This window comes from Acomys russatus, chromosome 22 (genome assembly GCF_903995435.1).
Source record: "Acomys russatus chromosome 22, mAcoRus1.1, whole genome shotgun sequence".
In the NCBI taxonomy this organism is placed as follows: Eukaryota; Metazoa; Chordata; class Mammalia; order Rodentia; family Muridae; genus Acomys; species Acomys russatus.
In genome coordinates this window covers 11,303,184-11,322,303 of record NC_067158.1, presented here as the reverse complement: position 1 = coordinate 11,322,303, position 19,120 = coordinate 11,303,184, and the positions used below count along the sequence as shown (strand labels likewise).

Here is a 19,120-nt window from a genome sequence, read left to right as displayed (position 1 = left end):
CAGCAGAGGAAAGAAATTCCAGTTCAGGCCCAGCCTGTGGCAAGAAAGGCGGGGGTGGGGAAGGAAGGCGGGAGAGAAGGAAAGTCAGGGCTGGGGATTGCTTGCCTAGCATGTGCCAGGTCCCCGCTTACGCCCCAGTGTGGAAGACTGTATGCATGAATTTATTTATTTATTTGGTTTGAACTCAAAGTGTCCTTTGGCCTTAAACTCATGATCCTAAGCTGGGCGTGGTGGCACACACTTTAATCCCAGCACTCGGGAGGCAGAGGCAGGTGGATCTCTGTGAGTTCGAGACCAGCCTGGTCTATAAAGTGAGTCCAGGACAGCCAAGGCTACACAGAGAGACCCTGTCTTGGAAAAAATTTAAAAAACAAAACAAAAAACCCTTCATGGTCCTCTCGTCTCAGCCTCCTGAAGCTGGAATCAAACGCATGTGCCAGCATATCCAAGAAGTACTTCCTTTTCCCTTTTGAGACAGAGTCTAAATATAGAACATTGACTGGCCTGGAACTCACTATGTAGACCAGGCTAGCCTTGAACTTGTGGAGTCATCTCACCATCTGAATCCTGGAATAAGCAGCATGCGTCCTTTACCAAGCACACTTTTTTTTTTTTTTTTTTGTTTTTTTCGAGACAGGGTTTCTCTGTGTAGCCTTGGCTGTCCTGGACTCGCTTTGTAGACCAGGCTGGCCTCGAACTCACAGTGATCCGCCTGCCTCTGCCTCCCGAGTGCTGGGATTAAAGGCGTGCGCCACCACACCCGGCTTCCAAGCACACTTTTACTTACTTAGGTATATGTGTCGTAGGAGTATTGTATGTGCACACGTGCATGCTAACGTGAGTACCTTACATGTGCACTGGAACCAGAGGAGGATGGAGGAGGTCCTCGCCTCCACTTTCTGAATGACTTTTTTTTTTTTTTTTTTTTTTTTTTTTTGGTTTTTTTGAGACAGGGTCTCTCTGTGTAGCCTTGGCCATCCTGGACTCACTTTGTAGACCAGGCTGGCCTTGAACTCACAGCGATCCACCTGCCTCTGTCTCCCAAGTGCTGGGATTACAGGAGTGTGCCACCGCACCTGGCCACAAGTTTTGAATTTCAAGTGAGACATAGATGGGTGGTTTCTGTGTGTGTGTGGCTTTTTTTTGTTTGTTTTGGGGTTTTTTGTTTGTTTGTTTTTGTTGTTAGGTTTTTATTTGGTTGTTTGGTTGGTTTTGGAGACAGGGTTTCTCTGTGTAGCCCTGGCTGTGCTGGCCTCTAACTGAGAGATCCTTCTGCCTCTACTTAAATTAAGGTGAGCTCTGGCAAGGTACAGTTTGAAAGGGCAGAAGACAAGTAGTGAGGTTCCCTGGTGCAGGATGGAAAGACGTCCAAGTGTATGTGTGGAAGTTTCAGTATGTGGCATAGAGGCGGCTGGGGAGCTAGGGGGAGGGGAGGCTGGATCCTACGCTGTTCCTACACAGCCAGATGGAGTGGGAGTGAGATGCAAACGCTCACATCAGACAAGTACTAGAGAGAAATATAAGAATGTTACATAAAAGCCCAGCAATGGTTGAGAGCCGAGAGCACTGGCTGCTCTGGCATTTTCAGCAACCATGTTTGTCAGCTTACACAGAGAAACCCTGTCTCGAAAAACCAAAAGAAAAAAAAAAAAAAAAAGAAAAGAAAGAAAAACCAAAATAAATAAATAAAATACAGTATTGGGGCCAGATGGGGCCAGCCTGGTCTACATAGTGAGAGATCCTACCTCAAAAACAAAACAAGGGGCTGGAGAGATGGCTCCGAGGTTAAGGGCATCGTCTGCTCTTCCAAAGGTCCTGAGTTCAATTCCCAGCAAACCACATGGTGGCTCAAACCATCTATAACGAAATCTGGTGCCCTCTTCTGGTGTACATGCAGGCAAAACACTATACATAATAAATAAATCTTTAAAAAACAAACAAACAAACAAAAACCAGCCAGGTGGCATTGGCACACACATTTAGCCTAGCACCCCAGAGGCAAAGGCAGGTGGAGCTTCTTAGTTCAAGGTCAGCCTGTCTAACAGAGTGAGTTCCAGGATAGCCAGAGCTACATGGAGAAACCCTGTCTCGAAAAACCAAAACAACAACAAAAATATAATATTGAAGTTGGAGAGATGGCTCAGGGGTTAAGAGCACTTGTGGCAGAGGACCCAGTTTCAGTTCCCAGCACCCAGGTGATGGCTTCCAACCATCTGTGTAGCTCCAGTTTGCAGGAATCCGACACCCTCTTCAGGCCTCCATAGTCCCCACCGGGTGCACATACATACACGCTAGCAAAACACCTTAACAGGTAAAGTAAAATAAACACGTCTAAAAACTGTTTTTAAACACAGTGTTGAGGGCTGGAGAGATGGCTTACTGGGTAAGAGCATCACCTGAGTTCAATTCCCAGCAACCACATGGTGACTCAAAACCATCTATAATGTGATCTGATGCCCTCCTCTGCAGATAAAGCACTCATATGCAATAAATAAAAATAAAAATAAGCAGGGCGGTGGTGGTGCACGCCTTTAATCCCAGCACTCGGGAGGCAGAGGCAGGCAGATCGTTGTGAGTTCGAGGCCAGCCTGGTCTACAAAGTGAGTCTAGGACAGCCAAGGCTACACAGAGAAACCCTGTCTCAAAAAACCAAAATAAATAAATAAATAAATAAAATAAACACAGCGTTGCTGGTTAGCACTTGGCACATGGAGGGACGTGGCTCAGAAGTTCAGCTATTCTTGGCTACATAGTGACTTTGAGGCTAGCCTGATCTATTTGAGACCGTTAGGTCAAAGGTAAAGGAATGTGATCCAAGCCTGAGGACATGAGCTCCACTCCACGTGGTAGGTAAAGAGAAACAACCCCTCTAAGTTGTCCTCTGGCCCCTACACTCACTACACAAACACAATATATTTTTTAAAATTTAATTAAGTAATTAAATGAAAACAAACACAGTAAGATGACATTCTTCACCTGCCAGTTTGGAATAAGCTGTTGCAGGGACATGGAAAGCCTTGCTCCTGGCCAGTGGGAGTGTGCATTGACATTTTAGCTGTAGCTGTCAGAATTTCAAAGGTTCCTGCCTGCGGGGTTGAGATCTATCTACGTGTAGTGCTCTCTGCTCTCTGCAGACATGGCTGCCACTGTTTGTCTCGGTTGGCAGCTTGGCTGGATCTGAATCACCTGAGAGGAGGCCTGGGCACACCTGTGAGGGTTTTCTTTTTTTTTCTTTTTCTTTCTTTCTTTTTCTTTTTTTGTGAGGGTTTTCTTACTTCACTCAACTGAATTGAAAAAAAGCTACCTTAAATGTGGGAGGCCCCGCCCATCGGAGGCCCAGCTGTGAGGAGGCTTTTGCGGTTTGCCTGCACGCTCTCCTCTCTTGCTGGTGAGTACAGACGCAGTCACCCTTTGCCACCATCAGAGCCTAGTTTCCTCAGCTTTCTAATGAAGGCTAGTAGTGCTCCAGGAAGCCTCTAGGCCTGTAGCACCAAGTTGGGCTGCTCAACATTCTTTTATGTTATGTGTTTGGGTGTTTTGTCTGTGCGCCACATTAGTGCCTGGTGACCTCAGAGGCTAGAAAGGGCACCAGGTCCTCTGGGACTAGATTCACAGATGGTTGTGAGCTGCCATGTGGGAAGCAAACCGAGACCCTCTGCAGGAGCAGCCAGTGCTCTCCACTGAGCCACCTCTCCAGCCCCCTAAATCGATTTTTTAAAAAATAAACATCTTTAAATTTGTTTTGTTTGGTTTGGTTTTATGATTTGTTTTGAGACAGGGTTTCTCTGTGTAGCCTTGGCTGTCCTGGACTCCCTTTGTAGACCAGGCTGGCCTTGAACTCATAGAGATCTGCTTGCCTCTGCCTCTTGAGTGCTGGGATTAAAGGCGTGCACCACCGCTGCCCGGCTTGGTTTGGTTTTTTGAGACAGGGTTTCTTGTAGTCTTGGCTGTCCTGGACTCGTTTTGTAGACTAGGCTGTCTTCAGGCTCATAGAGATCCGCCTGCCTCTGCCTCCTGAGTGCTGGGATTAAAGGAGTGCGCCACCACGCCCGGCCACTTTAAATTTTTTAATTTATTTTATGTGTAGTGGTGTTTTATCTGCACTCATGTCTGTGTGAGGGTGTCAGATCTCCTGGAAGTATGGTTACAGACCGTTGTAAGCTGCCTGTGGATGCTGGGGGAACTGAACCTGGATCCTCTGGAAGAGAGCCGGTGCTTTAATCATTGAACCATCTTTCCAGCCCTGGCCCTATGGGAACCAGGCCTGACTGGGCTGCCTGCCTGTCTTGCTGTTGCATGTCCTGGTTTTAGCAGCTTCCGTGTCTATGTTTATGTTGGTCAGCTGGTCATGGTTACTGTCTGAGAACACACCCCCTCCCTTCCTTGGGACCCTCCCTTGTGTGCGCAATCACCTCTTGAGGGATTTCACCTGCGAGTGGCATGCCTGCTTTGCTGCCTATAAAAAGGCTCTTTGGATGCTGACTAAAGGCCACTGCTCTTAGTGCGAAGGACCCGCTGTTTTATTGTGTGTTAAATCCGCAGTCCCTCACTCTTGACTTGGTACCGTGGTGGCGCAGGCACCACAAGTGGAGGTTCCACCAACATCAGGGAAAGAAGGGAGGAAACTGACGATCGCCCGGGGAAGCTGGCCAGCGCCTCACAGAGGTAGGAAACGGGTGTATTGGAAATGGGTGCTGCAAGTTCGTCCACGGTTCTGGTGGATCAAGTAGTGAGATTGTTAGAGGATCAAGGCACCGGGATTAAGCATAAGACTGTTAAAGATTTCATAAAAACAATAGAATTGAGTAGTCCTTGGTTCATGGTATCAGGAGAGCTAAATATCCAAGATTGGGATCAGGTGAAGTCTGGCCTCCAGAGGATTTCACAAAAGGAAGGGTCCAACAGTGTTCCTATGGCTACCTTTTCATTATGGCATCTCGTTAGAGATGCACTTAGAAATGAAGATGAGAAAATAAGAAAGCAGCTAGGAAGTATGGAACTTGCCCTGAATGAAGTGCAGGAGGAGCAATCTGTAAAATCTTTGGCCCCATCTGAGATTGCCTCTGATATATCTTCTTTTAATTCTGAGGAGGAAGAGGCAACTTTAACCCCTGAGATACGGGCCCTAAAGAAGAAGTTGAGGGAGTGTAAGATCAAAGAAAAAGAAACTAGAGGAGAGTGACCCCCGGCGTATAACCCAGATTATCAAAGTAAATTATCTCTGGCAGAGCCTTCTGCTCCCTTTCGGGGAGTAGTCTTTCCAGTAGTTGAAGTGCCTCACCCAACTAACCCAGGGCAAACGCAGAGACAGCATGAAGCCCTCCAGTTTAAAGACATAAAACAGCTTAAGGAGGCAGTTATGGCTTATGGTCCACATGCCCTTTTTACGATTGCCATTTTTGAATCCTTCACAGGACGATTAACACATAGTGATTGGCAACAAATGGGTAGAGCAGTCCTCAGTGGGGGTGACTATTTGCTCTGGCACAGTGATTATCAAGAACAGTGTATTCCGATCGTTGCACGTAATGTGGCAGCTGGGGTTCCACAGAGAAACGTGGATATGCTAGCAGGCATGGGTTTGTATACTGAACTTAGTGCCCAGATACAACATGACCCAGCTGTGTATGCGCAGATTGCAACTTGCGCCCTGAGGGCTTGGAAGTCTTTACCTAATAAGGGGGCAGGAGAGCGGCTGTCTAAAGTGGTCCAGGGACCCTCAGAGCCTTTCCAGGAATTTGTTGATCGCCTTATGCAGTTGGCAGGAAGGATTTTTGGAGATGTGGAAGGAGCCACAATTGGCCTTTGAAAATGCTAATGAGTATTGCCAGGAAGCCCTTAGGCCTTATAAATATAAAAGTGTGAATGACTATCTGAAAATTTGCCGAAGTATAGATATTATTCATATAATGGGACAAGTAATAGCTTCTGCTGTTTGGGGACAGTCACCTTCTGGGGGAGTCCGGCCAAAAACATGTTTCAAATGTGGCCAGACAGGACACTTTAAGAGAGAATGTACTCAGAGGGAGACTGGACAAGCTCGAGATAGAGTTGATCATACTAAGCCAGGTTTGTGTCCTTGTTGCCAACGAGGGTATTGTTGGGGAAACGAGTGCTGCTCTAGGACAGATAGGCAAGGGAGGCCATTGCAGGGAAACGGGCCTCGGGGCCAGCTCTGGGCCCCGTCAAGACAGGTGTGCGGAGCCTTGCAGACACCTGCCCTTCAAGTGATTCAACCTGTGCATTTTATCCCACAACTTTTCCTTTTTGTTGTTACTAATGACTCCCTTGAGGGGGAGACTTTAAATTGTTCCCCGCAGGTTTGCCATTTAAGAAGTTGCTGGGATGAGAAGACTGCCGTGGTGGCACGGCACGGACACCTGGAGTGGTTCCCCTTCTTGTGGCACATGACGGCAGGCAAGGCCCGGTGATCTATTGTAAAAGAAGAGATTTTGGAATTACTGCCGCTGTTACTGTCACCATTGCTGTGGCAACCACTGCTGCGGGCATTGTCATTTCCTAGTCTGTTACTACTGGGCACACGATGGATAAACTCTCAGGCAGGTGGCCAGTGCATTGGTTATTCAGAATTCCCTAAATTCTATGATACAATTGGCTATCCAAAATCTTAACCAGCAAACAGCCTTATTACAGGAGACTAGAGTTCCACCCATTATGGAGGATGCCCTCATAAAGGGCCTACAGATGTGGGAAGCTTGCTAAAAAGCTGAAGTGATGCTATCGCGTGTGACATCCTGCTATGTGGCTTAGGAGGTTTTCTGTTCTGGAGCCTCTGCTGCATAAGAACGCAACAGGCATTTCAACAGTTCCATGCCCCTTTGGCAGGGGATAACCCCACTGCCCAGACTTGGCTGAGCCTTGATAAGTGAGTATCCAATGACAGGTAAGACCATGGAGGTTCCTATGGACCTAAGACAGGAGAGTTTTGAAGAATAAAGCCTTTCCAATGACAGATAAGATAGGAAACCTATGTCCTGGCAACCTAAGACAGGAGCTCATTTGTATTTTATACAAAGGGGGGACCTGTGGGAACCAGGCCCGACTGGGCTGCCTGCCTGTCTTGCTGTTGCATGTCCTGTTTTTAGCAGCTTCTCTGTCTGTGCTTATGTTGGTTAGCTAGTCATGGGTACCAATCTGAGAACGCACCCCTCCCTTCCTTGGGACCCTCCCTTGTGTGCGCAATCACCTCTTGAGGTATTTCACCTGCGAGTGGCATTCCTGCTTTGCTGCCTATAAAAAGGCTCTTTGGATGCTGACTAAAGGCCACTGCTCTCTTAGTGCCAAGGACCCGCTGTTTTATTGTGTGTTAAATCTGCAGCCCCTTGCTCTTGACTCGATACTGGTACCGCGGTGGTGCAGGTGCCACACTGTCCCTAAATCCTTTTAATATGTACTAATTTTATCAGTTGTTTCTTTAGAAAACCTTGGCTAATACAGTTGTCCTGGTGACACCCATGACATTTCAACCTGAGTCACCCTCAGCTGGTGTGTGGTACTACACTGTTCGTCTGGAGAAGGGCACAGGTTACCTTGGTAACGTGTCAGTAACAGGAGAACAGGTTTATTATAGTGTGGAGTAGTGTGTTCCGTTTGTTGTACTTGACTGTTCTGAGCCAAGCAACCTCCACCTGAGTTTAGCTGTGGCCTGCAGAAGGAGGGTCCCAGCTGGGCTGGCTGTTTATACCCTCTCAGGGAGGGGGCGGGGCAGGCGGCCTTCCCAGAGCATCCAGATGCTCTCTGCCGCTAGCTGTTTGCAACTTTTCCTTAGTTGCATGTGGAGGGGCTAGACTGGACAGGCTGGGGAGCACTGGGGGATGCCTCCATTGTGCAGCTATGGGAAACCAAAAGCCTCCAGGGTGGCATTTTAAGGAGGAGCACCCACGCCCCTGAGGGATGCCCATCACCTGTGCTCTGTGAATAAGCACAGTACACTTACTTGTCCCCAGGTTGAGCTTGGCTGAACTGTGCCTCACCTGGTGTGTCATGGGACCCTGGGAGGAGATGTTCTTGCCCTCGCCCAAGGCACTTTAGCAGCACCATTCGTATGCAAGATCAAAAACTAAGCCAGGCTCGGTAGACATTGCTTTAATCCCAGCATTCGGAAGGCAGAGTCAGGCAATCTCTGTGAGTTCAAGGTCAGTCTGGTCTACATAGAGAGTGCCAGTCTGTCCAGGGATACAGAGTGAGACAAAAGAAAAAAAAAGCCAGGTATAGTGGGGCATGTCTTTAGTGCCAACACTCGGATGGCAAAGACTGACAGATATGAGTTTGAGGTCAGCCTAGTCTACATAATGAGTTCTGGGACTACATAGTGAAACCCTATCTCAAAAGACTAAAGGCAATAACAATTTAAATTTAAGTTAAAAAAAGAAAGAAAAAGAAAGAAAAAATTAGATACTAGATAACCAATCCCATTGGTTCCCTCGTCTGAGGAGAGAAATGGTTTCCTGTTTTAGTGCTGTAATGGAACCCAGAGCTTGTGCCTCCCAGTGCACCCGCCTACTTTGCCTCTCCTAGCCCCAAACCACAGTTTCAGATGTAAATTTCATATTCCCTTTATTGCAGGCACCTGGACTGAGACCACATATCTGCATTGTGCCAGTGGCTGTGGGTGTGAATGGTGGGGTGTGGCTGCAGCATCCTTGGGACTCACGCAATACAGGACTATGCCCTCATGTTCATCCGTTGACAGGGACTGGCCCAGGAATCCTGAGGTGAGTTTATCTGCATGTACACGGAATGAGCTCCAGAAATTACTATCAAACAGAAGTAGCACCAGGGGTGTGGAATTACTCAGTGGAAAGGTGCTTGCCTTGTCTAACTCGGGAGGCCGACCCTGAGTTAAAATCTCAGCCTGAGAAACCGACAGCAAAAGCACTGCAGCCAGGAGCCAGCAGTGGTCAAATGCAGGCATTTGTTCGGGGTTTGCTTGGAGACATGAACGCTCTATTCCTGTTAGAAACCCAAATTTTGCTGGGCATTGTGATACACACCTGTAAACTCAGAAGGACTGCTGCAAATTTGAGGCCAGCCTGGGCTATATAGTGAAACTCTGTTTCAAAAAGCAAACAAGCTCCAAACAAGCAACTAATAACAACAGCCAGGCAGTGGTGGCGCACGCCTTTAGTCCCAACACTTGGGAGGCAGAGGCAGGCGGATCGCTGTGAGTTCGAGGCCAGCCTGGTCTACAAAGTGAGTCCAGGATAGACAAGGCTACACAGAGAAACCCTGTCTCGAAAAATAAACAACAACAACCACCCCACTTTATCTTCCAGGAAAGTAAGGCCTGAAAAATACGGGAGGGAACACTGGCATTGGCCTCCCTGGCACAGTGATACGGCAGAGCCCACGTGCATCATGGGAGGCTTGGAGAACTGAGTCCCCTGCCTTAGTTTCTCCCTGTATGATATTAAGCCTCTGCCATTGCAAATATGCCAAGGCCTTTTCTTCCTCCATTTTTTTTTGTTGTTGTTATTTTTAATTTTTTCCTATTAGTTTTAACATTTTTATATGTATAGGTGTTTTGCCTGCATCCGTGCATGGTGCTGTGGAGGCCAGAGGAGGGTGTTAAATCCCCTGAACTGTAGTTACAGATGGTTGTAAGCAGTACGTGCTGCCAGCTAGCTCCCACCCCCGTCTCTGGAGCCCGTTTTTGTTTTTTCATTTTTGGCTTTTTGAGACAGGGTTTCTCTGCGTAACAGCCCTGGCTGTCCTGGACTCGCTTTGTAGACCAGGCTGGCCTCGAACTCAGGTGATCTGCCTGCCTCTGCCTCCCGAGTGCTGGGATTAAAGGTGTGGGCCACCACGCCCTATATATGATGCAGGCTGATACTGTTTGCCCCTACCCTCCTCCCACTTTGTGCCTTTTGTTTAAGTGTTAAGGAGGGCGCACCTGCATGGGTGCAGAGCTGTTCAGCAGAGCAGGCCAACTTAGCAGCTACACACTGAAGACCTGCCTCCCTCCCCGCCCCCCACCTCCATAGCCAATAGTTGTGTGTGTGTGTGGGGGGGGGGTGGGCCCAGGGCAGTTGTACCTCTATCATTCAGGACCAGATGTTAACAGGGCCAGTCTTGTGCGCAGTGTTGGCAATTTCAGCTGCCATGGGTTCAATGATTGCAGCAGTCATGTCTTGCCCAGAACACAACTTCTTGGCCCTCATCGCTATCATCCAACATTTAAAAGAATGATGTTTAAAAACTGTGTGCATGTGTCAGTGTGTGGGTGTGCATGTGTCAGTGTGTGGGTGTGTGCATATGTCAGTGTGTGGGTATGGCATTTGAGTGCAGATGCACATGGAGTCCAGCTCCCCCTGCATCTGGAGTTACCGACAGTTGTGAGTCTCCTGAGAAGGGTTTTAGGAACTAACCTAAGGTCCTTTGGAAGCCCAGCAAGTGTTCTCCAGCCCCCACCACCCTGCTCTTACGGCCTTTCTGCTCCTCCTTTTCTGACAGTCCCTGAGTCATAAGATGTCCCACTCAGAGCTGAGCACTTGACAGTCATTTATCCTCAGTACCCTGAGCAGCCATGCATCTGCATGTATCACTGTTTGCTGTAAAAAGAAGCCCCCGGGCTGGAGAGATGGCTCAAGAGGTTAAGAGCACTGTCTGCCCTTCCAGAGGTCCTGAGTTCAATTCCCAGCAACCACATGGTGGCTCACAGCCATCTATAATGTGATCTGGTGCCCTCTTCTGGTGGGCATTATCATATACATTAAATAAATAAATCTTTAATAAAAAAGTCTCTCTGATCAAGGCTGAGAGCCACACATCCCTGCTGGCTTGGCAATGTACTCTTTTAACAAAACAAAAGCAGTAGGTTCACTCTAGTGCCTGCACCTCCCCAGCCACAGGCTTGTGACTAGGCCCACGGTGCCACGTACATCCATCCTCCTCCTGTGCAGCAGGTCTCAGATCCTAAGTCATGCCACTATCGAAGATCAACCCCTGACAGACTGGCCCACACAGGCCATGAGGTTTATTCAGTTGTTGAATACCCAGGGCCAGGAGACAGGAGAGAACAGGCATTACTGAGGGCGACAACAGTGTGTAAGACCTGGCAAGATTGTGACAACAGGAGAGTCCAGTGGGCTCGGCAGGACTTTGAGCCTTCAGTGGCTTTACTAAACCCACAGCCTTTCAGTCTGGGTCAAAGAGGCCCTGTGTGATCTGGGCTGACAGGTCAGGATCATAAAGTGCTAAAGCAACTGAGAAGGGAAAAGGAAAAAGGCAACATAGAGGCCCATTTGGGCCACTTGAAAGCAAACAGGCCAAGATTTGTGTCAAACTGAAGTTCACAGGGAAAAAAAATGGCCAGAAAGGCAAAATGCAGTGTTCAGGAGGCCCTGAAAGCTCCAGAAAACAGCTCTTATTTCTTTTTTGTTTTTTTGAGACAGGGTTTCTCTGTGTAGCCTTGGCTGTCCTGGACTTGCTTTGTAGACCAGGTTGGCCTTGAACTCACAGTGATCCACCTGCCTCTGCCTCACGAGTGCTGGGATTAAAGGCGTGCACCACTATGCCCAGCTCAGCACTCGCTTCTAATGGGCTAAAGGAACAGTGCAGAAGACTGATGTGCCAGAGAAACACTGGGGTTGGGACCATTCATATGCACATGCGCAGGCACACACACAAAACCTAAATGACATCACCACTAGACATGTCTCTCCACCAAATGAGACCTCCAGTGGCAGGAATTGTTACATCTAAGTGAGCGGTTGACCAAAGGGGCCCCGTGGAAAACTCAACCAACTCAAGCTTTAGTCAAGGCTATTGGTTTATCTGCTTTTTAAATTTTGGCTGTTTGTTTTCTATAGAGAAAGAATGCATGAAGTTGGATGGTGGGGGAGGATCTGAGGAGAGACGAGGGAGGAGAAACCATGATTGGAATATAAAAAAACTAGAAGAAAGGCGAAGAGGAGGAGGAGGCTGAAGAGATGGCTCAGTGGTTAAGAGTACTGTCTATTCTTCCAAAGGACCTAGGCTCAACTCTCGGTACCCACATGGCAGCTCACAACTGTCTCTGTAATTCCAGTTCCAAGGATTCTGACAACTTCATATCAATGCAAATAGAATACAATTTAAAAATTATTAAAAAAGGAAAAGTTACTCTGATACCTTACCACCCCCCATTTTTAAAAAATATAATGCTCACCCCTGAGTTTCTTTCAAATTTAGAGAAGCACCTGAAATAACTTGCTAGGATGAAAAATAAGTTTATCCAGGATGTAGGATCCAGGTGCAGCTACAGAGTTCTTGGGAATTTTTTTTTTCTTTTTTCTTTTTTTTTTTTTGGTTTTTTCGAGACAGGGTTTCTCTGTGTAGCCTTGGCTATCCTGGACTCACTTTGTAGACCAGGCTGGCCTCGAACTCACAGCGATCCGCCTGCCTCTGCCTCCCGAGTGCTGGGATTAAAGGCGTGCGCCACCACGCCCGGCTCAGTTCTTGGGAATTTTATGGTTAAGGCACAGATAATATTCAACAAGATGACAGAAAGCCCTACATCTATAAATGTAAAACGTTAGGGAGTTTAAACGATGAAGGTGGGGAAAGGCACATTCAGAATGTTTTTGGATGAAAATCCCAGTGCCTAGGGATTTTTTTTCTTTTTTGTTTGTTTGTTTTTCGAGACAGGGTTTCTCTTGTAGTCCTGGCTGTCCCGGACTCACCTTGTAGACCAGGCTGGCCTCGAACTCCCAGAGATCCGCCTGCCTCTGCCGGGATTAAAGGTGTGTGCCACCATGGTCGCCAGGGATGTTATTTTTCTGTAAGTTGATGGCCAGGGAGACTCTTGCAGCCTTAGAAATCACAAAGGCAATTGCCATTGTTGCTGATTGCACACTAGAACTGGATGGTAAGTCCTTATTACCAAAGACATGATAAGCTATGTTGTAGAGCATGGAAAAGTATGGCAAAGGTTGGGCTGGCAGGTTCTTCCCTGTTAGCTGGCTTTCATAGCACCAGGTGGTAGGCAGGCGTATAACAAAGTGCTACCAATGGTCTTTCTCAACTGTGTACATAGGCATCATGTTAACATCAGCCTGCCAAGCAAGATTTGCTTGGTGGTACAATCGTGGTACAAATGTTATGGGTGCAACCAGTTGCTTTCTAATTGGATTGAGAGCCTGCTCCATAGCAGGGAACCCTCATTTACTGTAAGACACAAATTTGTGGTTGGTGAGGCCCTAGCCCCTAGTGGGCATGCTATTGCTGCTGAGATTCTTGCTGCTGTAGACCTTGGTTAGGGAAGCTTCTTTTTGCAGTGGGCAGTGCTTCCTGCAGAAGACTCATAATTGGCCATAGTACTGAGAATAAATGAGTATTGCTATGGCCTACTAGCACCAGCTCACCCCCAAAGAGCTGAAGAAAGTGGTAGGTTACCGTGGAACCCTGTTCAGGCATATACCTGACCACTACTGTGCCAGAGTAGTTGTGATTAATGGCACAAGATCATCACAAATTTGGGCCACCAAGTTAATTCATGGAAGCGGACCACAGGAGACCCTTCCCTCTCCAAGGGTAGTAAGAGGTTGGCAATGCTGAGGTGCTGCTATTCTTGGGTGGTAGAACTTTCTGTAAGTAGCTATGTTTCTTGGGTGAACTGTTTCTTTGGTCTATTGTGAGTTCTCTTCCTGGGTGAGTCTCTCCTCAGGAAGAGACATGCAACACTGCCCAGCCCTCTCCTGTGCACCTCACTCAGTCATTCCTATTGTTCCAAGATGACATGAAAGAGGAGGAACCTCAAATGGACAGCGATCCCTTCCTTGGGCCAAAGGGGACACAGCATCAGCTGGGGAGGACTTGACATCAATGACAGGAAGGTGGCAGGGACACCAACAAGCCATAGTAGGGCACAATGAAGAAGGAAAGGCACAGTCCTTGTAGAATCAGAGCAGGGACCACAGTCAGGTATTTATGGCTTCAGCCCGGGACCCGGGACCTGACACAATGGCCAGGGACACCCCTGATGTCATCATTTTTATTCAGTTTCTCTTTTTGAAAATAAGAGTAAACATACAATATATATTTTCTATTTATACGTATTAGATATAATTACTGCAGGGGTCAGACATTATCCCCAGCCATCCAGAAGCAGTTTCTTAGGCTGGTCTGTGTTTGTAGAGGGAAAGAAGTGTGCATGACTGCCAAAAGCAGAATCTCTTTATTATCAAACAGCAGTGACAGGAAAACCTATCACTGTCATACACACTGAGACTGGGAAGCTGGGGAGGGCAGCGGATGCTAGAGAGGCCATGGGAGCCCCACATTGGAAGCATTTCCACTGCCCCTTGCTCCACTTTTCACCCTCTTTCTGTTCTAAGAGTCCTGGACTCACAGAGGGGACACCGAGGAATGTTTTGTAGGCAGTGACCATCCTGCAGGGCATGAGGGAACAGAATTCCAGATGGGCTCTGGACCATGCAGGCGGTCACAGCGCACCAACTGGTGCACACAGGGTGGACGGTGCTTGCTGGCCCAGCTTGCTGCTTTGGGCTCATATCTGCCCATTACCACCTCCAGCCTCTAGAGTCCCAAGACCATGACAGAGCAGTAATATTGGCACCCAGAGGGCTCTACCCAGGACAGGCTAAGTGGGAAGACAGGGCAGGGATTATGGGCTGGGACCCCAAGGGGAGTTCCATGCTCACCCCAGGCAAAGGGAGAAGGAAGAGCACCCTGAGGCCTCTTGTCCAGCTTCTGCTGCTGTGCTGGCGCCATTTCCTTTATCCCACATCAACAGCAATAGAAAAGAGCAGCCACTGGAGATGCACTGAGATTTCACTCCAGAACGGGGCATGGCCCTGCTCTGGGCCCTCAGTTACGACAAGGGAGCCGCCTGGATGGTCAGGAGCCCACCTGGCCTTTCCCTAAAGAAAGGAGGAGGTACTGCTACCCAGAGGGCTTCATTACAGGGCTGGCAGGAGGCTGGGGTGGATGCTGGAGGGACTTCAGTTCTTGAGGATAGTCTCGTAGGCCTGGTATACGTGCTGGGACACCTCCGGTGCGCGACACTTCAGGGATAGCTGCAGGAGAAGAGGGCAGGGAAAGAGCTTATTCCTGGGGCTCTTCAGTAAAGGGATGGGAGAGAATGGGCACCAGATGGGAAAGCAAGCATGAGTACATGTACATGCACACACGGCAGGGTGGAAGCTCAGTGGGGCAGATGTGAGGTAAAGCAGAGGGGGTGGCGTCACAGGCGGGTGGGAACCAAATATATTTGCAGCCCCCACACCTGCTGTCAGTTCTGCCACCAAACCAGTGGCAGGCAGCATGATTCACAAGCTGCTGGGAGTACCCAGCCCACCCCCCTTTCTGGGCTGTCTGCCCCCCTATAACCGCTGGAGGTCTAGGTCAGGAGTTATTCTGAAATATAGTCCTGGTGGGTGAAGGGTTAAGGAGGAACAGATCTCTGCTGGGGAATGCAAGGTGTGTGGGGCTTGCTCTGGTTCCTGCACAGAAACAGGTTTGTGTGAGATCTGAGCCCTGAGAGTCCAGGCACAGGAGACAGAAGCCAGCCAGCCTTTCCACTAGCGAGCATCAGGTCTGTCTGAGGCTGTAATTAGGAAGGAGTGCCATGGAAAGCCCTGGTGTTGGTGGCCTCTGTGCACATCTGCTGGGCCTTAGCCTCAGGCGGAAACAAGGCCAAGTGATAGAGGGAAGCAGGATGCACTGGGGCCAGACCAGGAAATGAGGCATGCGCAATACTGCTAGGAAGGATGGAGGTGGGGCAGAAGAAGAGAGAAGCTGTCTGCTAACCTCCAAGTCCTGAGCCATGGCACCAGCAGGGAAGGTGGACATGCAGCAATCAAATAGGGAGATGGAAATTACCACCACCTCAGCTACCACCACAGCCCCACCCACCAGCGCCAAGGTCACCAGCCTTGGGAGGCAATGTCTACAGGGCCATGTCTGGCAGGCAAGGGTGCATGGGGAGGCAAAGCCTGGACTCTAGGCCTGGGAACAGCACTGCAGTTTGCAGAGTACCCAGGCCTCCCTGGAAGGTTGCTGAACTCAGTGCACCCCTGGCCAGGTACTCAGGCACCCACATGGCAGCAGGGCCAACACCTGTAGCCATGATACTACTTCCCTGCCTGGGGATTTGTGTTTGTGTTCCTTGTCTTGGTAACCTGACAGGGTTGAGTTGAAGTTTAAGAAGCAATTCTCGCCAGGCATGGTGGCACACGCCTTTAATCCCAGCACCTGGGGAGGCAGAGGCAGGCGAGTCTACAAAGTGAGTCCAGGACAGTCAGGGATACACAGCCAAGGATAACCCTGTCTCAAAAAACCACAAGGAAAAAAAAAAAAAAACAAAAAACAAAAACCAAAAAACCTCTCACACCAGTCTCAAAGAGACCTTGGCATAGACCTTCAGAGTCTCCTAACAGCCTGGACTAGGAAGGCTGATTTGGGGAGGTGCCACCAGGGCAGGGAGGTGGAGGGTCAAGACCCGGCAGTGGGTACAGAGGTTCTCACCGTGAAGCTGGGGTTGCCTGGCTGGATCCGCAGCTCGGCCAGCACCCAGATGCCGTTGGTCAGCTTCAGGGACTGGTAGAGCATGTCCTGACCCTCCACATTCCTCTTGGCGACGGTGAAAATGTTACTGCTTTGCAGCTTGTTGCTTGCAGCCTCTGCAGTATCAGACACCCAAGGAAGGTCTACATTCAGTGGGTCCCGGGAAGAGAACAAGTGGAATGGTGGGGGTTGCGGGGGTCTCACCTGTGTTGAGTGGGCAGTCCCTGATCTGGAACTGGGCTTCATTCTCGTTGGGAATGTCCTTCCAGGTAGCCAGGAACATCTGCCGGTCTGCAGGGTGAATAGGATGGGGTGAGATGAGATCCTGGTGAACCATGGCCCCACAGCATCACATGGCAGGAAATGGGCTGCTCTTCAGCGTGCCACCTGGGAGCTGAGGGAAGGCACTGCTCCCCAGTTCCATCTGCATCAGCTCAGGACACAGGCTGGTTCCTAACTGCCCTCTGCTTCCTGCCTCTCCTCTCCCCTGTATCTGACCTCATTTTCTTCCACCTCCGTGCAAGGAGATGACACAGGAGTCCAGACTGAGCCCTTCCCTGCAGCCTTCTCGGGGTTCTGGCCCCAGCACAGAGATGGACAGCAGGTGACTGACCTGGTTCTTTGCAACATGGGGGACAAGAAAGAGTGAGCAGCAGTCCACAAGTGAGGTGGCACAAGCCACCAGCAAGCGAGAGAAGGGCCCCCTAGGGTGTGCCGACGATCCCATCATAAGGCAAAGCTGCCCTGTTAACCCTTATTTCAGGCACTAGCTTCCCGGGTTCCCTAGCTACAGTGTGATTACATAGACGCCCAGGGCCCTTCCCGACTCACCCATCTTCCCATCCTCCACAAAGAGGACATGCAGCGGGTACACGGTGCTGAAGTAGAAGACATCGATGTTGTTCTTTACAGCCACCTAGGCGTGGGCGCCCCAGTCAGTCCCCAAGGCTTGGCACCCCAAGGCTTGGGCTTGCACCACCTCTGAGGCCCCAAAAGCAGGGTGTCCTGAGCAGGCTTCCTCAGAGACCCTCCCTTGTCCCTCTGTCCCCTAGCCCAGGTCCACCTGCAGCCAACAGCACAATGCTCTCTCAGACCTTCTGCAGGTATGGCTAGCATCCATCCCATAGCTGAAATGAGTGGAAATGGGGAGTCTGGCCCTGTGGGGACACACCTGAAGATTGTTTAGGGGCTCCATCTTCATGACTGAGCCCACTGTGTTAAGAGGCAGGGAGATCTCCACAGTCTGGTTAGGGCTGAGCGGTGCATGCACCTGCAGTGGCGCGGCAGGGGCCAAGCCAAAGCTGAAGAAAGAGAGGGTTGTAGTGAGTGGGTGGGGCATGTGATATGTTGGCTCTTTCGTGCTCTGGAGTTAGGGGAGGGGTGAGGGGTGATGGGCACAGAGCTCCTTCATCAAGTAAGCCTTTCCCAAGCTCATGGCCATGAAGACAGGAGGCAAGAACCTAGGATCAGTATTCTACCCCAGTCTGGCTAATCTATGCTGCTTTCTCTCCTCTGGCTTAGATCCTGGCTGGCCAAGGTAGCATAGCTCTGCCCTTTCCCTTCAGGACCTCCTCCCAACACCAGGGCCCTGGACTTCATGCTTGTTGATGGAAAACTCTGGCAGCCTAGGTATTTACTGCTAAAACCCATAACCTAGGAGGGATCTGACTACTCTAGCAAAGACAGATTTCACTGTCTGGACTAGAAGTGGCCATGCTATACAACCGTCACAGGTTCAGGAAAGCCCTGCACCTCAGGAAGACCACTTCAGTAGGATAGAAACTTCTAGAAGGTGAGTCACAGTGGTCTGGAAGGGAACCTGATCTGAGCACTCAGTATATCCAGGGCTGTATATGGCAATATGCCAATTTCTATACTGATAAAAACCAGAAGTACATACAATTCCTTCTTCCTGATGAGGACAGGCTTACACCCAGCTTCCAGCTCCTATAAGGCCAATAGCATTGCTGCTGAGAACTGAAACGATGCTCTCTATTCAGACTTGCCTAGAATCCAGAGGGGAACACCAGGCCTGCATGGTGGCTCTGCACTCCATCCAGACTTTGCTGGAGTGCCATCACTGTCATCTCGATGACCTTGGGCAGGGCCCATTACAAGGAGGAAATAACAGTTGCTCTACTGGACTGCCAGGTAGCTATGGAGACCAAGACTCTAGAGCCCTTGGCCTAGGATCTGCTACCTAGGAATGTTTACCGCACAGAAGGTTGGTTGTATGCAGTCATGCACCTGTGACCTCTGGCGTCCTGTGAGGGGAAGAGGCACAGCTGCCTCAGCCTCCCCAGTCTGTCTAAGGCTCTACTGAGGAAGCTGCCCCTTCAGTCAACTTCTTAGAGGCTCAGTTTGCTCATCACTGGAGCCGCTCAGGAAGAGGAATCATCAAGAGGGGCTGCCAAAGTTCCCAGAGAGCCTGGCGTTGCTGGCTCGCGATGCTAGCAGACTTGTTTACTCACCAACATGCAGGACCAGGAACATGGGGGCAGGGGGCATCGAGGAGCTTGGAGCAGCCACTCACTCTCGGAGGGCGTCCTTGTCTGATACCTCTCTGGCTCCCGGGGGAGTCTGGCTAGCAGGC

At 49.6% G+C, this 19,120-nt stretch overlaps 1 protein-coding gene and 1 non-coding gene across 3 annotated transcripts in view; both read right to left on the bottom strand.

The window, feature by feature from the left end:
• Nucleotides 1–13,911: 13,911 nt before the first annotated feature.
• The window catches only part of Ap1b1 (adaptor related protein complex 1 subunit beta 1), a 55,920-nt gene continuing 50,711 nt past the window's right edge, over nucleotides 13,912–19,120 (bottom strand). For both annotated transcript variants that reach the window (XM_051165170.1, XM_051165171.1), the window contains 5 exons: nucleotides 17,699–17,828; nucleotides 17,359–17,443; nucleotides 16,732–16,818; nucleotides 16,489–16,643; nucleotides 13,912–15,038 (listed from right to left, as the gene is read on the bottom strand). In XM_051165170.1, the coding sequence (XP_051021127.1) occupies nucleotides 14,964–15,038; nucleotides 16,489–16,643; nucleotides 16,732–16,818; nucleotides 17,359–17,443; nucleotides 17,699–17,828 (532 nt within the window). In that variant the 3' untranslated portion in view covers nucleotides 13,912–14,963. The remainder of the gene's footprint in view (nucleotides 15,039–16,488; nucleotides 16,644–16,731; nucleotides 16,819–17,358; nucleotides 17,444–17,698; nucleotides 17,829–19,120) is intronic.
• Nucleotides 18,849–18,945, bottom strand: LOC127206050 (small nucleolar RNA SNORD125). The gene has a single exon (XR_007832743.1). It is a non-coding gene; the product is annotated as a small nucleolar RNA SNORD125 (small nucleolar RNA).